The sequence below is a fragment of the Lacerta agilis genome, chromosome 1, assembly GCF_009819535.1.
Source record: "Lacerta agilis isolate rLacAgi1 chromosome 1, rLacAgi1.pri, whole genome shotgun sequence".
Lineage (NCBI taxonomy): Eukaryota > Metazoa > Chordata > Lepidosauria > Squamata > Lacertidae > Lacerta > Lacerta agilis.
Window position 1 is genome coordinate 64,696,300 of NC_046312.1, and position 20,020 is coordinate 64,716,319.

The 20,020-nt window shown below is 43.8% G+C and overlaps 1 protein-coding gene across 1 annotated transcript; it reads left to right on the forward strand.

The window, feature by feature from the left end:
• The first annotated feature begins 5,940 nt into the window (after positions 1 to 5,940).
• Positions 5,941 to 18,724, forward strand: OLFML1 (olfactomedin like 1). Its single transcript, XM_033151903.1, has 3 exons — positions 5,941 to 6,354; positions 11,078 to 11,369; positions 17,376 to 18,724. Exons 1-3 carry the CDS (start codon positions 6,229 to 6,231, stop codon positions 18,152 to 18,154), a joined length of 1,197 nt encoding a protein of 398 aa, XP_033007794.1. The 5' UTR covers positions 5,941 to 6,228; the 3' UTR covers positions 18,155 to 18,724.
• The last annotated feature ends 1,296 nt before the right edge of the window (positions 18,725 to 20,020 follow it).

Here is a 20,020-nt window from a genome sequence, read left to right on the forward strand (position 1 = left end):
CATCGGTCTGTATGATAGGAGTAGCGACTTTCACTGGTTCCTCTTCTTCCTCTGGTTCCTCTTCTTCCACTGGTTCCTCTTCTTCCTCTGGTTCCTCTTCTTCCTCGGCTCGGTTCCCCTTGGTTCCAGTCTTCGCCCGTTCTCCTGTTCGGGCCATCCCTTTTCCAATCCAATGGCCTTCTCGGCTGCACAACGCACACTGGTTTCTCCCGAAACCAGTTTCCGCGCTCTCTGTCTCTTCCTTCAGTTGCACGTCCTCTTCCCTCAGTTGCACGTCCTCTTCCCTCAGTTGCACGTCCCCTTCCCTCAGTTGCACGTCCTCTTCCCTTCCTCATTTCCTCTTCTCCTTGTTGCTTCTCCCCTATAGCCAGTGCCAACATATTCAATTCCTTCTTTCTGTACTTCTCTTGTTCCCTTTCCTTTTCCTCATCTCTATTATCATATACACGCTGAGCAGTTGCTATCGTCCACTCCAATGAATGGCCTTCTAAACCACCCTTCTTCAGTATTTTCTTGCGGATATCTGGGGTCGATTGGGCTATGAAGGTAGTCTTTAATAATATCTCATTATTCCCCTCCTCTGGATTTAGGGGTGTCCAGATTCGAAATGCCTCCTTCAGTCTTTCCAAGAACATGGCAGGACTTTCATCAGGCTTCTGGATAATTTCAGAAACTTTTGCCATATTGGTGGGCTTTCGCGCATCCCTAATGAGCCCTTGGATCAAAGTGCTCCTATAAGATTTGAGCTTCTGCCTGGCATCTGCCTCATTGTAATCCCAGTTGGGATCTGTGAGAGGATATTGAAGCAATCTTTCTCCCTCGTCTACTTTGTCGTCTGCCAGAAGGCGACGAGCCTCAGTACGTACTCTCTGCACTTCTTCGCTTGTTTGCAATGTCTGCTGGCAATCTTCCCAAGTAGGGGTAAGTGTTTTCATCAAAGAAGTGATCAACGTGATCACCTTTTCAGGGTCCTTAGAAGTTATTCCTTTCACTCTTTCCATTTCTTCTTTTAGCATCTGATGCTCCTCTTGTTTTAGCGCCCGCTCATATGTATTCAGGAAGGCTGTTAAATACTCCTCAGAGTCTTTACTTTTGATCTGAGCCAGCTTCAAAAGCCCATCAGACCCACCTGCAGCAGCCTGCCACCTCTTCATGATCTTCCTAGCCATATGGTAATTTACTGCAGTGTCCTCTGGGGTTCTGGCATGGATGCCAGGGGTACATGGCAAATCCTCTGGTTGTTGGTTTAACTCATGGGTGGGATACACACTTCTCTTAGGCGTTTGAAGAACTGCCTTGGGGTCTGTTGCCTCTGTCTCTCCTCCTTGTTCCTCTACTGCCCTCGGAGCCTGGCCTCGCGGCGATTGACTCGGTGGGGGTTGGAATGGAGCACTGGGAACATAAGGGGTTGTCTGCTGAACAATGTCTAAGTCTGTTCTGTCGAGATCACTTGCTACTTGCAACTGTGCTTTCTCTCCAGAGCATGGCATTATCTTCTTTTTGCATTGTTCCTTCGGGTTCTGGTCTATACACCCTTTCCATATATTTACATATGGAATCTGATCCAAACGTGTTTGGATTACTGCTGCCCACAGTGGGTTCACTTTCACAGGATCAAAGGATCCTTCAGATGGCCATCCGGTGTCTAGTGTTGGCCAATCCACTTCACAAAGACTTCTCATCTTTTCCTTGTCTAGCTTGATATCATAGTTATTGCCTTTGTTAGCTAACTTCCAGTTGTTCAAAATGCACTGGAGCGGGGTCAGTGGGGTTGAAAAACCTCCCCCCATTTCCCGCGCCTTCAAACGTGCTTGCACACACACACTCGCACCCGGGGTTCGTGGCCTGGGCAGTCTCCTGCACACAGGAATCTCACTACTTGCCAGTCCCGTCTCTGCCAAGGCAGAGATCCACACTCAGTTTTGGGTTTCCTCTACGGTCCCCCACTCATACACTCTTTACAACCACACAGGCGCCTCACACACCACCTTCCCAACCTATCTCTGGTTCCCTTCTGGACGTTTCACCTACGTCCAACCCTTTTTCCTCCTTTGGGAGCAGCGTTGGGTCACGTCTTATACCTGTGCGTGCCCACTAGCCCTCTCCCAGTTTCTAAGACATCCAAGACGTCCTAGTTCCCTTTCCTCTTTTGAGAGCAGCGTTGGGTCACGTCTTATACCTGTGCGTGCCCACTAGCCCTCTCCCAGTTTCTAAGACATCCAAGACGTCCTAGTTCCCTTATAGACGTTCAAGACGTCCACCCTTACCCTAGGGAGTGGCTTTCAGTTGTCTTATGGACTGATCGGGTCCACTTGTACAAACCTATACCACCTCCCAGAAGAATGATCAATTCTTCTTTCCCTATCCCCTCTCCCAGGGGGATTCCTTACTTACCCTTCCCGCGGGTTGCCCTTCAGCGCTGCTCCTTCTCCTGTTCCTCGCGTCTGTTCCTTTGCGGCAAGGCGGTGGCCGCAGCAACGGCTTTCAGTTTCCCAGCCAAAGCTAGCCGGTGTGCACAGAAACTTTCAAGTGTTCCAACGACCACAAGCCACACCAGAAAAGGCACAGACCTGCCTTCATGTCAGCATCCAACACTCAAAGAGCCCTGGCCCACCCAGGGACGCCAAATGTAAGACCATAATAATGGGCTCTTGAGCTCTTGAGCGGTGGACTCAGGAACACGAAGAGGCAAAACACCATGCAGGGTTCAGCAGGATTTATTTTGAGTTACATATGTAAAGCAAAAGGCACAATCCAAAAGTTGGACTGAGCACTGAGAGACTGGCGCGTACTCATTATAAAGGCAATACAGAAACCGAAAATAGAAACCGAAAATTGGCTCAAGGTTCACATGTTCCTTAGGAGTACAACCTCCCAAAGCCTCCCCAACTCGCTCTCCCCAGTCTGGGAATGTGTACCTGGCGAGCTTTGAATGTACTTGGCAGACTTCCCAGAAATATAGCAACATCACCTAGCTTGTGAGCACACAGATCCGCTATTGTATGCTGAAGATTGAACCTATTCATAAGGCATGTGTGTGTGCCTAATCAGCAAGAAAGCATAACTTCAGCTAACCGGCAATAATACTTGTTGCATTAGATAGGAAATACAAAAGCATAAATCAATATTACCCATGCAGGGGGATGAGTCTACTAACTAGGAAATACCTTACATCTTAATGGACTGAATACAATATTAATACAGTTGGCAGGAGCCAACTCCAGCTGCATTCCTCCTGTCTGCTCAGAAAGCGCATACATCCCGTCCAAGGCTGAGAGCCCCCCTTGCTCACACAACTCAGAGCTGCCCCTCTCCCAAAGACCCATAGGAACAATACACAAATATGCAATCAATACATACCAATACATGTAAGGATACGCAACTCCAACAAGCCTGATGCCTCCAGTATGATCAATCAACAAGACCAGCTCTTAAGCCCATTAAAGGCTAACCACAATTAACGGCACATTCCTTAAAATGGGCTTTCCGTCCCCCTCTCTCGTGATGGTGTTTCTATGGTAACAGCCAAGGTGCTATTTCTGTATTAACAGGCCATTGTTTAATTCCAGACCGTACACCGTTATCAAAAACCTTGAAGCTGCTGGCTAGTGTTGGCTGATTTCCCAGAAATAGTTGAAGAAGCAACATTAGGCACATTCCTTTGTCTCTCTTAATATTACAAAAATACAGAAAATATATTAATGCACAAATGCTGTGAATGATACACAAATAAACAAGCTTAGAAAGCAATTAAGGCATTTATAATCAATATGGGATATTTAGCTATTTGACCTGTCCCCTTCAAGATCTCGTAGAAGTCATCTAAATTGCAATTATAAAAAGAAACAGTGCTTCTGCCGATGTGGCTCGCTTTACATATAATGATGGTCTGGTTTATGGCTTCTGTGCTGAAAAATTGACTCAGTAGGATAGACAAACAGAACCTAAATGTTATCAACAGTGCTGCAATGTTGCTGGTGCTGTGATTGACAGGGGTTCCATTTGACTATATTACCTACATGCCTGGTGCTTTAAAACACACAAAATGAATGCCAAAAAAAAAAATCTATTCACATGAGTCCCTGGGGTTTTTAAGCAATCTTCAGATAAAACAACCGCACCGTTCTTACACACATCACATTTACAAAAATCCTACGAGAAAGGCAGCAGGCTGAGCCTTAATGAAAAGGGCAAAATGAAAACAGCATTCTTTATTCACCATATTAACTCAAATCACTTTCAAGAAGGTAAACTAATGGAGCGTGTCAAGACCACTTAATACTGGTCACTTGTCCCTTAACCTTCCTAAATCTCACAAGTGTGGGTAAAGTTAAATAAATATGCTGTTTTAGCTTTCCGATTCATGCTTAAGTGTGACGGAGAGTTTAATCTGGATTAGGACTGGAACAGAACCAGGTGTGGTACTGATTCTGCATTATTTAACACAGAGGACAAGCCTGTTAATCCTGAGTGTTTGTTGTTAACCTTAAGCCATTTTAAGTGAAATTTAAAGCAGTTGCTTCTGTCCAGATGCCCCTGCACGGGCTAGGACCATTGCACTCCTCAAGATGGCGATCCCGCAGGGGCGTTCCTATTTGATGTATATCATAGGCCTCACCCGTTTTCCTAAACTGCATTACTTCTGGCAGGCGGGCCAGAAGTCAATGCTTATTCCCAATGCCTAGGTCAAACCTCTTACACCTGTAATCAGTAAGAGTTGTGGCCTGATTTGACCCTCAAAAGTAATGTGTCTTGACTTTACAAGATGGGGTGGCAGGTGGGGCAGCACTTGGGCATGTAATTAGCCGAACCCCATCAAGGCCAGGCGCTGTACATCAGCTACCACTTGTTCATGCCTTTGCACACTGGATATGTCTGGATCAGACCGCCACATTGTTTCCCTATGCATCTTATCTTTCCCATACATGTGCAATTGCTCCTGTCTGGATTGAGGGCTGCCCTGTAAGTCATTAAAATAAAACAAAATCATGCTGAAAATGATACGGGACACGTCTGTGCCCAACCAAGCTGTAAAAAATTAGATATTATGGTGCAGAATGTAGTTTGAAAGAACAAAAATTATTTTATACTTCTCAAAGAAGGATGGAATATGGCAGAAGTTAATATTCCATTATTTTGGGCTGCTTAAGAAGCAGAAGCAGGCAGTATTTGAAAGAGGAATCTTCTGAGGAATAGTTGTGAGTGCTTGCAAGTTGAAAATATGAGTGACACCAGGGGAGGGTTGGAAGACAAAGGAGAGAGAGGGCGGGGGGAAACATACACTTTTTCTTATGTTCCCAGCTACTACTATTGCTATTTCTCTCTGACTCCCCATTCTGCCACTTTTTATAGGGGTTTTTTTTAAAAAAAAAAAAAACTGGAAGGAAGGAAGGAGGGGCTTTTTTTGCCAGTGGGCTTATACAAATATTTACATTATAAAGTACACTGTCATAGCTTCCTGGCATCAGAAAGTAGACTCAAAGGCTAAACTCTGAACACTGTGACACATGTTTTAAATGCATTTAGTCAATAATACTCACATGCTCATACTTATGCTTCAGCGACCACAAAGAAATCACTTGTGTGAGTGTGAGTATAATCTCTTTGCTGCTATCATCTCACACTTTCCAGTGTGATGTTATGAGACCCCCTATAACCTCCACGTTCAGTGAAGGGTTAGAATTTGAGCAAACTCCTACGTTTAACACCGGAAAGAATAGCCAAAATGAATGAAAACTGCAGAGATGTCTGCATTTTCACTCTTTGAAATATGACAACCCTAGGTAACAGTATTTGTCTGACACTTTTCTTACCTCAAAAATTGCATGGTATTTTGTGGAGGGTGAGAGGGGAAGTGGCCTGGTTGCACAAGAGCATGAAATCCACTTGAATCATACCTATCAAAACAGTGACAGTCTGGAAACAGCTGAAGAATAATAGCTTTGGCTCGATACCGCTAGCCTACATGCGCTGTACAGCTCAGTTTTGAACATCTGGACCCAATCAAAAGATCACGAGCTGGAAAGCACTCCTAGAAACAAACTTATGTAGCCCAGAGCTTTGCAAAACTTTATTGTGTTAATGAGAGACCGTGGGAGCCTAAACAGCCATTTTAAATCACACAGTTGTTAAGTTTTGTTTTCGCCCGCACACAGCACTGTGCTGGGCAGATATTAAATGGAAGCCTCTAGTGTCAGTGTTTAGGGTGTTTGAAGGTTTAATGCAACTATGGCAGCCATAAAGCTCAGATTCTTATTAGTTTCATTCTTTACAAGCATCGCGGGAGAAGCACAATATGTAATGCAAGATGCTGGATTGGTGCATTACATCGACCGCCGAATTCTCTCAATAGAGGTATGTGGGTATATCAGTGATATCTGAAAAAATGATTTGATTTTCTGTGTGAAGTGGATGTGTGCTAGAGAAATAAATTGCTTTCCTTTTAAAATGAGCTCGTTTTTATAACTGTAGCTTTGATTATGCACAGTAAAGGTATAAGGAACAGCCCAAATGCAAGGTTGTTTATGAAAGTTGTTCCTATTGATTTTATTAGCAAGTAAACATGCATGCTTGGAATGGGTGCAATCCAGCTAGAGTTAAAACACTTTTAAGTTAGTTGATTTTTCAGTGGAAAGCAAGCAAAGGTTTACATTGTACTGAACAAGGGCTGGATTGGGCAGGATGGGATCTGGGATATTTTCACTCTTTGGGAGAAAATCCATTTGACAGTCTGTGTGAAATTTGAATGCCACAAGTACCCCATCTACTCCTCAAACAGGACTTTCAATTTCTGACCTTTACTCTGTATATGTTCTGGTTAAGCTAATGAGATTCACTGCAGCCATTTTCACAATGGTAAGAGGGCAAATGAAAACTCCTGGATCTTGAAAACACACTTTTTTACTATAGCAGTGGGGTCCCCAACATGATCATGGGCACCATGGTACCCTCATACACCTCCTTGTTGACCAAGGTCGGGAACCGCTCCTGTAGCATTATGAATCGTATGCATTCAGTCAATGTAACAAGCAGTGCTATTTTTCTAGAAAAAGAGGTGCCGGAATTCACCATAAACACCTCCCTTGTTCTCTTAGAAAGGCCAATGGCGCCCATCTGCTGCTGGAACTGAGTTTCAGTGAGTTCTTGCTGGAAAAAAGCTCTGGTAACAAGAAGTTTTAATTGTTTCAACACTGCATGTGGGTTAGTAGAACAGGAGTTTGCTGTTAACTATGTATTGTACTAATTAGCAATGCAATTCTATATGTGGGTAATAATAATAATAATAATAATATCCACTGGGGCTTACTCCCATGTAGGTATGCCTAGGATTGCAGTTCTATGTATACTTGCCTAGGAGTAAGCCACCCAAAAAAGCAATGCTTCCCTTAAAAATCAATGCCTGCTGTTCTCTTTCCCATTATGAGTGAGAATGTTTGAAATTTTGGGGTGATGTTTGACATTTCTTGGGAAAAGATGCAGGCTAGGTGCTGTGCACTGGAAGAAGGACCCATATTTTACTTAGCAGGAGTCCATTAACTTTCACAAATCCTCGACATGAAGGATTTTAGCATTGTTTCATCTTCAGGCCAGGTCAATAGCAGCACAAGAATGCTTCAACAACAACAAAGGTGGCAGTTCTGCACCACCTCTTCTCAAAGGGCTTACAATCTGAGGTAGATGGGCACAGCAAAGGCAGCGAAGTCAGGAAATGGCAGTGATTAATGGAGATAAGTTAGAGGACAGACAAGTAAGAGGCAGTGAAGAAGCAAGCAGGGTGAAGCCAAGATTATGCGTGATTACTACAGCTGTCACTTGATAGGGCTGTATAACTGCTATAATCAATCATTGTGTGATCAATTGTCATGGCTTGCTGCCTATTATCTCCTCAGACAGTCACGCCAAGATTGGAACCAGGCTGGAAGGTGATAGCTATAGAGATGTCAGTGAGACTGCTTTGTCCTGACTCACAGAGCCAGGGGTTTATAATACTCACCTCAAATAGGAAGTGAGAATTACAACCCCTTAATTCTTCCCTGGCTCAGATTTCAATCCAATCTTTTGAAGAATTCCACTGCTCCCTGCCCCCAGCTCTGCCCATCACTCAGCCAGTCGTCAAACCTGCATCCTCCCACCCCCTTTCACTACTAATCCCCTACCAGGCTGTGGATATTACTCCAGCACCCACAAAAAGAAAGGAGGTCTCTCCCACCCACAGTTCCTCGTATCTTGCTGTTTAGTGTCCCAGGCATAAGAAATATGTTTTCCCAAGAGTTAATGATATCCAGTAGTTCTGGATGGGGAGGACACCTAGAATTTGCCCCCCAGATCTAGGTTCCCCATCCCTGATTTATAGGGTAGAAGCAGAGCTGTCAACCCCCCTTTTTTTGCATTGGGAAACGGCCATAGCTGTCAACTTTCCCTTTTTTTGCAGTGGGAAATGGCGCTGGAATAAGGGGGGGGGGGGAGTTGACAGCTATGGGTAGGAGTGGTGGGCGGCAGAGTGTATTTCTGATCTTGCTTCTTCCATGAATTTGCAGTTACTCCAATCATTTGTGATGTTACATTTGAGTCAAATATGCAAGTTCACGTATTTGCAATCTCCATACTTCTATTTTTCAATACAGGCTGGTAGGGGAAAGGGGTCTTTGCCTTCCCTTCTCTCTCTCACAATAGCTTCAGTCAAGGAAAGAAGGGGAAGCTGGCTTTGGAGGAGCTGCAAAGCTGGAGCTCTGAGTAACCGCACTCAGCGGACTCTTTTCTTTGGCTCCATCCCCTCCAGCTGTGCAACATCTGGATCAGCAGGGGCCTCACTGGTGTCTTCCGCCAGCACAGCTACTATTTTTGAAGCCTGCTGGGGGGAAAAATCAGTAGGTTGTGGTGAAATTTTGCACTCAGCTGTTCTCAAGCTTTTTGTAAATCCTCCCCCCCCCTTTATTTTTAAGTGTACATATGACAAACACATGTTTGCAAATAAATATATCATAATATAGTATACAAGTATACTAATCCTGGAGGCTGAACTTTGTAGAATATTCTTTTGGGGGGGGGTTACAATTCTGGCAAAGAATTAGGTTGTTTTTTTTTGTTTTTTTTTCATTGAGCATACAAGTTGCTTATATAAGAATACAGTTTTCTACCTCTTTTCTCATTCAGTACATTTACCTTGTTCCAAAACCACACTCCTAAAATGTCCAGTTTCCAACTGTTCCACAGTGCATGCCTAGACATGTCCACTCAGAAGTAAATTCCACTGTTTGTAATGGAGCTTGCTCCCAGGTAAGTGTGTATTGGATTGCACATCCAGCTCCTAAAAACCCCCAAAACATTTCTGTCCTTTTGGGCCTCATTGTGCTTCAACTTAGACCAAACTGGCCAGTTTTACCTCACATAGTTGTTTCTTGTTTAACAACCACTACAGCAGGACTGAGCCATCAGGAACATGGTGGCAGGGAATGATTTTAAAACTTTGTCCCTGCCATGGTCCCAATCAGAATTACACCCCTTGTCTGCCATTTGCAACGGGAAGCTCTCGTTGAGGAAACAGGCTCTAAGGCAGCCATGTGAACTCACCCTCAGTCTGCCAGGATTCATGTAGAAAACAGTGCTGGTGGCGTGAGAGATAAGACGCCAGAGCCTGACCTCTGGGAATTCTGACTTGAGATGTCCCCTTCCACCACCACCCTCCAAGGGCTATACTGCGTGCTTCGATGCTAAAATTAATTTTAGAAAAATCTCTTAGTTAAGCCAGAAGAGAAATGGAATGCTGAGCAAAGCAAACAAGAGGAACAATAAAGTAATGGAATGCAGGTTACCAAATCGAGGAAGCTGTTTTTGATGGTTTCACCGATGACCTTCTCATAAAAGAACATTAACTTTAGAGTACTTTCTCAGTGGGGTTCTCCTAACAAGCCTTCTGCAGATTTCCTGGTGGTGAGTGTGGGAATATGACCTCACCCCACTTTTGTGCATTGTTCCAATATATAAATTTGTACTGTGTCCCTTCTCAGCCTTCCTTATTCCTAGGGGCCTATTTGAATGTGCTTTTAACATACCAGAGTGTTGTTTTCTATATGAGCAAGCCCACGATTGACCCAGGACTCAGCTATACAGCTGCAAATAGAACGTTTTGTGTTTTAGTGCATTATACAAATGTGATGCTATGTGGCGCTGATGAGCTTGTGGCAAATTTCATATATAATTTACAACGTTTTCTTTTAAAAGCATGTTCACAGCGGGTTTTTTTAATCTGTGTAGATCCACTTCCACTTATCTTCTCCCCCCCCCCCATGGTAAAGGACTGCATGTACTGTATCTGTTACTCTTCACTGCATTCAAAATACAATGTGTGGCATGGGTGTTCTATGCAGAGGCTCAGTTCACATGCTTCCTCCTCGTTTTCTAGAAAAATAGCACAGGTTATGTGCATGGTAGGGGAAAAATGCAAATGCCTGCTCTGTCGTGGAAAGAAGATCATTGCTGGCTCCATAAGCTGAGGAACCAGCTCTAAATATGGAGCTGACTATCTATAAGGGACTGGATAATTAAAATCTGGAATACTGTTTATATGGTAAAGCTAATAAATAGGGTGAGAATCAGAGAAAGTAGACAACTTGATGACCTCTTTCTAGAAAAACTACATCTCTTCATAAATTATTGGTGTAATAAGATTCAAGACCATGTAAATCTGTATTACTCAGAATTTGGCTTATTTATTTTTTAAATGCTTTTGTTCTTTGTTCTGGTTGTTGTTGTCTTTGCTTTGCTTTTGTAAGGTTTAGAATTTGCATTTTTTTAAAAAAGAAATTTGAAAACAGATTGCAACATTACAAAGAAAGCTTTTCAGATAGAATAAATGAATAAGGAACTTGGCACCATGCATACGGATTCATTCTCAGTGTGATCCCAACAATTTCTGGCAACAGACATTCAGTAACATGTCGCTGAAACAGGAGACGTAGTTCGTTTGTCTGAAATGGAGAAAAGTAACGTTATTTTAAATGTAGCGCCTATTTGGGAAAACCACTAAACTACTGTAGTTCTCTGTATATAAATGCACCTGTCTGTGTTCTCACTAAAGAACAGGTTAAACAAATGCAATCAAGATATTGCAGATTACGTACAGGAATTCCGAGAGTTTTCCAAGAGGATGATGTCGCGCCTGGAAGGACTCAACGTTCTGAAGACAGATCTTAAAAATGATGTTGACCATTTGCTAACAAGAGTGGAAAGAGCGCAAAGGGAAATTGACTATTTTGAATCGGCAAAGGAGTCCCCCGACACCTGTGTGGAAGTGGACGAGGAGCTTGTGGAGCAGCAGTTAATGGAACAAGAGGAGTCGAAACAGAAAGTCAAGCTCATGCTCAATGCAAGTAAGAACAGTTTAGCTACAATGTTTTAAAATTATCCTTTTAGGCCAGGGACAGTAAACCTGTGGCTCTCCAGATGTTGTTGGACTCCAATTCCCATCAGCCCCGGGCAGGTTGGGCAATGGTCAAGGAGGATTGGATTTGTAGCCCAACAACCTCTGAGAGGCCTGTAGGTACCACACGCCCGCTTTAGTCAATGTATCAGTATTTCAGCTCAGTTTTCATGGTGTGAATCTTTCCGTGTATACATACACTGTTGAATTGATAGCGGATCAGCCTGATGAAAAAAATTATGGTAACACAACGATTCCAACCCCAGTTTACAGCATCAAACCATGAGTAAGAATATGTGTTTCATGGTTTTATGTTGCAAAGTAGAGATGGGGAACTTGTGGACCTCCAGATGTTGGTGGACTCCAGTTCCCATCATCATTGACCATCGGCCGTGCCGTCTGGGACTGATGGAAGTCAGAGTCGAACAACATCTGGAGGACAACAGGTTCCCCCATTCTGCTTTAACATCAAGATAATTGGCACAGGACAGTATGCATCTAAATAACTGTGCAGGTGAACTTTCTCCCTTTCCTCTCCCCTGATGTGCCCCCATCACCCCCAGATCTACTATGGAGGGTTGGGACAACCACCAGAACAGATTTGGCTGAAGGCAGAGAGGGGGAGAACATTCTGTTGCACAAGAATAAATCCTTCAGATGATGGATCATCCCCATTAGTGTTACTCTGAATACAACCCACATATATAAACGGGGGGGGGGGGGTTGTAAAGAGATGGAGATGGCTTCCATCTGGAAATGATCTGTTTTCCCCATGTGTATAATTATTTCCTGCTGTTCAGTGTCAAGCTCATGCAACAACGTGAGTAACTTACAGCACCAACTTATACCAGGCAACCCAGAAGTATGTCCCAGTGGGTTCCATAGGACTTGTTCTCAAGTATTTATTTATAGGTTTGCACTGTTAGCTGCAAACCACAATAAATAAATATAGAAGTTAAGAGGAGCACATCAAGATTTAGTGAAAGTCTTTAGGTAAAGGTAAAGGGACCCCTGACCATTAATTAGGTCCAGTCACGGATGACTCTGGGGTTGCAGTGCTCATCTTGCGTTACTGGCCGAGGGAGCCGGCATACAGCTTCCGGGTCATGTGGCCAGCATGACTAAGCCACTTCTGGCGAACCAGAGCAGCACACGGAAACATTCCTTCTCAAATCACCCCAGAGGAATGTTTCTGGGTTCTGAAATACTGAAATATAATCTATACACCTTGAACTTCTTCACAATTTTCAATTTAGGGTGATCAGTCGTTGCATGGCATGCACACAAAATAATAATAATTTGTCATTTGAGTTTCAAAAGCAATGGGTGCTTAGTCCTAGGAGGACAGTATTATTGCTCTTTTCTTTCTCTCTTCATTGCATGATTGCACACACACACACACACACGAATATTCTAGTACCTCCTGTTCATATACTTGTTGCATTACTTTTGTTGTACAGGAAAACATACAAAAACGGTGGCATTATAAGAAGATTGCCCTTGGGAAATTACTTATCACTAAGCTAGGGAAGAAAAATGACTTGTTCTTCCACAGTGTGCTTTCGGATATTCACATAAGCATTACAAGCTATGCAAGCCCTTTGCTCCTCCATGAATATCCCTTTCTAGATAGTTAATGCATGAAACATTCAAACACTATTTTCTATATTATGCATATATCTAACCCAAGGCCATAATGGAGGTCTTCCACCTTTGGATGATCCGCCTAAAAATATGTTGTGATTTTCTTGCAGCAGACGTTGCTAAAATGTGGCCAATCTGTCTTGATCTAATTTAATTTTTGTGGCAATAACTATTCTTTGTTCAGCCTATGCCTAATTGTCACCATTTTGACACGGTCTATAAATTTATATTTTGAATTCAGGAAACTCTTGGTTTGTTACCTTTCTTTTTTTTCAGTTATTGGATTGGCTTCAGACTAAAGATAGTTGACCCTGGCTCCCCTTTAAATCAATGGGACAAATCAGTAATGACTGGATTTCCATTTGATTTTAGTGGGAACCACACCTGTCCCCAACTCTTAAGCATGTGGGACAGATGTGGGAGGTACTTTGCAAGCACAAAACAATCATTTCCTTGCCATTGGTTTTAATCCAGACTGGCTGTGATATGGAGCACTATCTATTGTGAATGTTTCCAGTGCAAGACTGACCAAACTGGAGTTGTGGGAGAAATGTTCTGGGCCTCTTGGACATCACTGATCTTCATTTCAGTGGCTAGGAGTACTGTTTGTCCTTCTTTCAAATGAAGCACAAAAGTCTCATTTTAGTCAGATGATTCAGGGCTCCCCAGTAATGAAAGGCTTTCAGGGCTGTTAGTTATCCCCCAACTGTATACATAAGCAATAGCTATGGGCACCCAAGACTACAAACTCACCCAAAGGGAATGGAAATATATCCACTTGTTTCAATTAATTTGGAGTAGGCCCCCCAAGAGGAAAGTGATAGTACTACAGAGATAGTTTCATAAGCCTGTTCTGTAATGTTTTCTGCTGCAGCTTCCTGCCTAAAGGGCTTGTTTACTCTGTTTGGCTGCAAATGCTGTGTCTTATTAAAAGACATTCTTTAGAGTCCAAACAGTGTCTCCTTTCACTCTGTATTGCCTTGGGCAGGCAGAAGATAATGCTTGGGTCCTGGATTGTGCCCCAGAAAGAGATGTGCAGCCCCCTACTGCAGATTTACAGTGGTACCTTGGTTCTCAAACTTACACCGTTCCGGAAATCTGTTCCAAAACCAAGGCGCTTTCCATAAAATGAAAGCAATAATCAATGTACTGTACTATAAAATAAATAAGGCAGTATTGTAGATGATAAAAATTGAAATTATTATCTTTTTCTTACCTGCACTGATGATAGTCATTGTTTGGATTGGAGGGTGCTTTTATCCATTTCCACATTCACACAATCAGTAGCTGAACTGGATTCCACAATCACAACAACAAATTAACTGAAAAAGTCTCAAAAACAAAAACGCAAAATAAATAGCAGAAACAAAAGTGCCAAACTTATTCCTTTCCGTTTGACTTCCGAAATGTTCGAAAACCAAGGCACAGCTTCTGATTGGTGCAGGCGTCCCGGAAACAATAGCCGACAACCAAATTGGATGTTTGGCTTCTGAAAAACATTAGAAAACTTGAACACTTACTTCCGGGTTTTGGGCGTTTGAGAACCAAGGTACCACTGTAGTTGGGGAGGGTTGCCCTCATGACAAAGTATACAGGACTTCTTCCGGAATGTTCCAATATCGGGACAGAACTGAGGGCTGGTTCAAAACAGTTTTTCTTTTCTCTAGCCCTCACCAGAGGCCACTGTTTGGGTAGAGAAAGTATGGGGGGTGGGACATACTAGCCCCAGCATTTCAGAACCAAGGTTATACATCATGTGAAGAGCCTCCATGCGAATAGGAGGTTCCCTGTTTCAGACTTTTGTCCTTCTTTAGCTTGTAAGGTGATCAGAACAGCAATTGAGGGTAGGGGGGGTGAAGTTAGTGCCCTTGCCCCTGCCTGACCCCATGTTTACTTTCCCTTACCTGCAATGCCTGAAGATGTCTCATGTGGTGTTTTGGTAATTATACTGTGGTGAATGTATGAGTGTTGCTGAATGTATGCTTGGCTGGCTTTTGCATGCAGAAGCTTCCAGACTCAGCTTATAGTGTCTCCAGTTTTGTTTTCATTTCTTTTAAAAAGGAAATCAGGTAGCAGAACTCCTGCCAGGAGAATAACTCCCAGTCTAAGTAGATAATGGCCTGCCTGCCGCATGTGGCTTTCCTCTCTGCTAGTCTAAATGCAAACAAACCAATGTACCAAAAGAGTATTGTGGCTCATGGGGATTCTATTAACAAAAACAGGTGGAACGCCAGCGTGAGGAGAGACCGAAAGTTACTTCAGAATAACCCAAAAGTTAATTTCTCTTTCATCTAAAACTAGAGCAAAGTCTGGGGCATGTGGACTATCCATAACAAACCATATCTGTCTTTCGGTCTTGAAATGGTTCTTTTTCCAATTGCTCTAAAAACAGGGGAAGCAGCTGCCTGATTTCAGAGGACAGGTATAATTTCAAGGAAAAGAGATGCAGATGTTACAAACACAAACATAATAGCCTGGTCAGCAAGTAGTTGAATGGGAAAACCATGCTGAAGAATGGGGAAGAGTGAAGAGCTCCACCCTAGTCCCTGGAGTGACTGCTACATCCTCTTCCACAAACTTTGTTTGCTGCTAAATTGATTTGGCAACTAGGAAGTCTAGGTGGTACTCGGTGAAATTGGGTTTGGTTTGGGGGCATCCAGTTGCTGATCTCTGATGTGTCCAATACTGTACCAGCCACTCCTATCCCTAAGATTTGGCGATGGCAAGGAGTTTTGCTCATGGTTCCTGCTAGGATTCACTCTGTGGAGATTACAGGGCCTTCTTAATAGTGGCACCCCAACTTTGGAATGTTTGTCTCCTTGTTTGTCTCCTTGCCTGTTTATATTTAGATGTCAGTCAGGGGTGCCAATTTGAATGAAATATTATGGGAGCCCAGGTAAGCCCCACCCCACGTAATCACATGACACGGGGCACACACACAATTTGAATGGCAATGCCCATCAACTTTGCAGGAGCCCAGCCCCTTCAACTATTTTATTGTGGGCGGCTTCCAACAAATATCAAAATACAATACAAAGTCACAGATTAAAAACTTCCCTAAACAGTGCTGTCTTCAGGTATTTTCTAAATGACAGGTAGTTGTTTATATCTCTTACCCCTGATGGGAGGGCGTTCCACAGGGCGGGCGCCACTACCGAGAAGGCCCTCTGCCTGGTTTCCTGTAGCTTTGCTTCTCGCAGTGAGGGAACCGGCAGAAGGCCCTCGGTGATGGATCTCAGTGTCTGGGCTGAACGATGGGGGTGGAGATGCTCCTTCAGGTATACAGGACCGAGGCCGTTTAGGGCTTTAAAGGTCAACACCAACACTTTGAATTGTGCTCGGAAATGTACTGGGAGCCAATGCAGATCTCTCAGGACCGGTGTTATGTGGTCCCGGCGGCCACTCCCAGTCACCAGTATAGCTGCCGCATTCTGGATTAATTGCAGTTTCCAGGTCACCTTCAAGGGTAGCCCCACGTAGAGCGCATTGCAGTAGTCCAAGCGGGAGATAACTAGAGCATGTACCACTCAGGCGAGACTGTTCACAGGCAGGTAGGGTCTTAGCCTGCGTACCAGATGGAGCTGGTAGACAGCCGCCCTGGACACAGAATTAACCTGCGCTTCCATGGACAGCTGTGAGTCCAAAATGACTCCCAGGCTGCGCACCTGGTCCTTCAAGGGCACAGTTACCCCATTCAGGACCAGGGAATCCTCCACACCTGAAGCCCACATTGCCCCATGGAGTTGGCTCCTATGCTGTCAGTTAAAGACATATGTGGGTACCCAGGCTTTTATAAATCGAGGCTACTTGTTTTGATGCCCAACAGCTGGAAATGGTTATTGCATTTTAATGGTTGTGATATTTTACAGATATTTATTTCTTTGATTAGTTTTATTTATTGGATGTATTTTGTTGCTCTGCTTTATCACCTTGGGATCCCTTTGGGAGGGAGGGCAATTCGGAAATCAAATAAATAAGCAAGCGAATGGCTGTGAAGAAACAGGAGACAAAAGCAGCACAATACACCATAGAATACATCATACCTGCAGATGCTTTTCTGGAAGTCTCCTAAGGCAATTCTGGCTTGGGGTGTATCAGACGGGATGGAGCTAGATCAATTTGGATAATCTATTCACAGTTCCATTTCGTTATTTTCTTTGACAGAATGTAGACCAATTGTGACGTGTGATGGTACGGAAAACAATTTACACTTTCTTGAATTATGCTGGATGGGGAGAATATTCAAATGCTAAAGCAGAGAATATGTGTTGATGCTTCTTTTTGTATTTACCTCCCTCCCCCCCTTTTAAAGGTTGCAACCACATGATTGCAGGCTTCAAATCCCTGAAGATAGTGAAGAAGTCTGGAGACACACTGGGCTCATGGCTGAAGGACCCCATCAAGAACCCCCAAAAGATCTATTTCTTAACTGGGGTAAAGAACAAAATTGTAATGGAGTTTGCAAATATCCGGGCTTTTACTGAAAGCGGTGAGAAACAGCCAGCTCGCAGAGTTAACCTGCCTTTTCCCTGGCAAGGGACAGGCCATGTTATATATGACGGTTTTCTGTTTTATCACAAATTTGGCTCCTTAAATGATATAATTAAGTTTGACATTCAGAAAAGAAATGTAACTGGCCGGCTGCTGCTGTCAGGTGCAGGAGAGACCTTTGCCTACGATCTTCTTCCTTCCACTAAGGTAGACCTAGCTGTGGATGAGCTGGGATTGTGGGCAATCCACACAGAGCCAGATACTGGTAGAAGGCTGGTCGTTTCTAAAATCAACCATGAAACCATGGCTGTGGAATATACCTGGGACACATCCTGCAAAAGCCAGAATGCTGAAGCGGCTTTTATGATGTGCGGCGCCCTGTACGTAGTGTACAATTCACCAGGGGGAGGTACGTCTCGCATCGAGTGCATTTATGACACCTTAGACGCCATCAGCCCTTATGAAATCCCGGCGCTTCCTTTCCCCAAACGCCAGACAAGTCACTCCATGGTGCATTATTACCCCAGAGAAAAACAGCTCTTTGCCTGGGATAATGGATCCCAGGTCATTTACAAGCTCCTGACAAAGCTAAAAAATTAATTAAAGCGACAACATAAAAATCATCTCCATACTAAAAAAAAAAACTTGCCAGTGTAAATATGGTAATGAATTTACAAGTACTAGTGACTGAGAGGTTTGTTTTTTTCTGCTTTCCCACAGTTTACACTTATTTTTACACTTTTATTTTGCCTTTAAAAAAAGAAGATTTTTCACCCCTTTTCCAAAGATTGGTGCAGTGCTCAAGAAAGGCCTTTCCTTCCCTTGCAAACAGAACCAACTTTCTGAGGCAGCAACCTGAATTTGGTGGCAGATTGGGAGGGAGGAGGCAAAACAGCAGGTTAGGGTGGCTGAGGAAGAAGGTGATACTGGTTGGTGTCCCCCCCCCTTATAAGAACTTGCATGAAAGTGGCCCCCTAACTTTTCTCACAGGCTCATATAAAATCAGTATAAACAGGCCTGGTGAGCATTTAAGGTCCCCATCCCTAATTTGCGAGTTACCACCTGATTAGATTTCACTTTGATTCTGATTTGATTTTAGGATATATTTTAATTGATCACTTGATTTTATGGTAATATGTTATATATTTGATGTTAGCCGCTCTGAGCCCAGTTTTGGCCGGGGAGGGCGGGGTATAAATTTTTATTAATTATTATTATTATTATTATTATTATTAGTGAAAGAGACAAGCATGTAATTCTTGGCCTGGGCACAAGGGAGAATAGTGCAGTGAACGCTCGAGTTGCGAACACGATCCGTGCGGGAGGCGCGTTCGCAACCCGCAGCGTCGCGTCTGCACATGCGCGGGTTGCAATTCGGTGCTTCTGCACATGTGCAAAGCGCAATTTAGCGGCTCTGCACATGCGCAAGCGCCGAAACGCAGAAGTAACCCTTTCCGGTACTTCCAGGTTTGGCACAATGCGCAACCTGAAAGCGTGCAGCCTGAAGTGGCCGTAACCCGAGGTATGACTGTACATAGTTACTGTTGTTTTGCTGCAGCCACACCACATTGTACACACTGGTTGCTTTCAGTCACCCTTCTCTCCCAGCTATCTTTCTCTTTCCTTTCCTGCTCATTTTCTTCCTCCCACCTCTGTTCCCACCCAGAACCTCTCTTTCCCTGGAGTAAACAGGGAGTCCCATTCAGTGTGGGATAATGGCTTGTACTTGTAGGTCTGATTAGCACCTGGGAGACCAGGGTTCAAATCCCAGCTCGGCCATGTAGCTCACTGGGTGACCTTGGACCAGGCACTCACTCCCAGCCTAACCTGCCTCACAGGGTTGTTGTGTGAGGATAAAGTGGGGAGGCGGAGAACTATGTCCTCCACTCTGGAGCTCCTTGGAGAAAATGTGGGATATATATATATATATATATATATATATATATATATATATATATATGCAATAAAACAAAGTAAATAAAGCCACGCCATGGATAAAGCACCCTTTTAAAGCACAAGGCTGCCCCAGAATAATCCTGAGAACTGTAGTTTGTTACGGGTGCTGGGAATTGGCTCTGTGAATGGTAAACCATGGTTCCCAGGGTTCTTTGGAGAAGGCCATGTGCTTTAAATGTATTGTGTTGGATATGACCTGGGATACCATTGGTGTTCTACTTTAACAGCAAAATGATTTGCGGTACCACAGCAAACAGATGGTCAGTGCGGGGTGGGGGTGGGGGAGAGGGGACTCCATAACTGAAGCACCTAGTACTTCAGATCAGGTTTCCCACTGTAAACATGCAATAGGTTACAGGCAGTTCCCTCTTGACAGCAGTCTCTTGCACAGGTGGTCCCCTCCTGCAGCCTATTTGCCCTCTCACTAGACTGGGACCTGGGTATAAAATTCTGACTGCTCTTGTAGCGCCTTTTAATTCTGATATATTTTAATGGAGCACAGCGAGTGAC

Bases quoted from the DNA above. Each gene is read 5' to 3' on its own strand.
- OLFML1 (XM_033151903.1), top strand. From the start codon at position 6,229: ATGGCAGCCATAAAGCTCAGATTCTTATTAGTTTCATTCTTTACAAGC. The intron at 6,355-11,077 runs GTATGTGGGTAT...TTCTCACTAAAG, and splicing joins GCCGAATTCTCTCAATAGAG to AACAGGTTAAACAAATGCAA. The intron at 11,370-17,375 runs GTAAGAACAGTT...CCCCTTTTAAAG, and splicing joins CAAGCTCATGCTCAATGCAA to GTTGCAACCACATGATTGCA.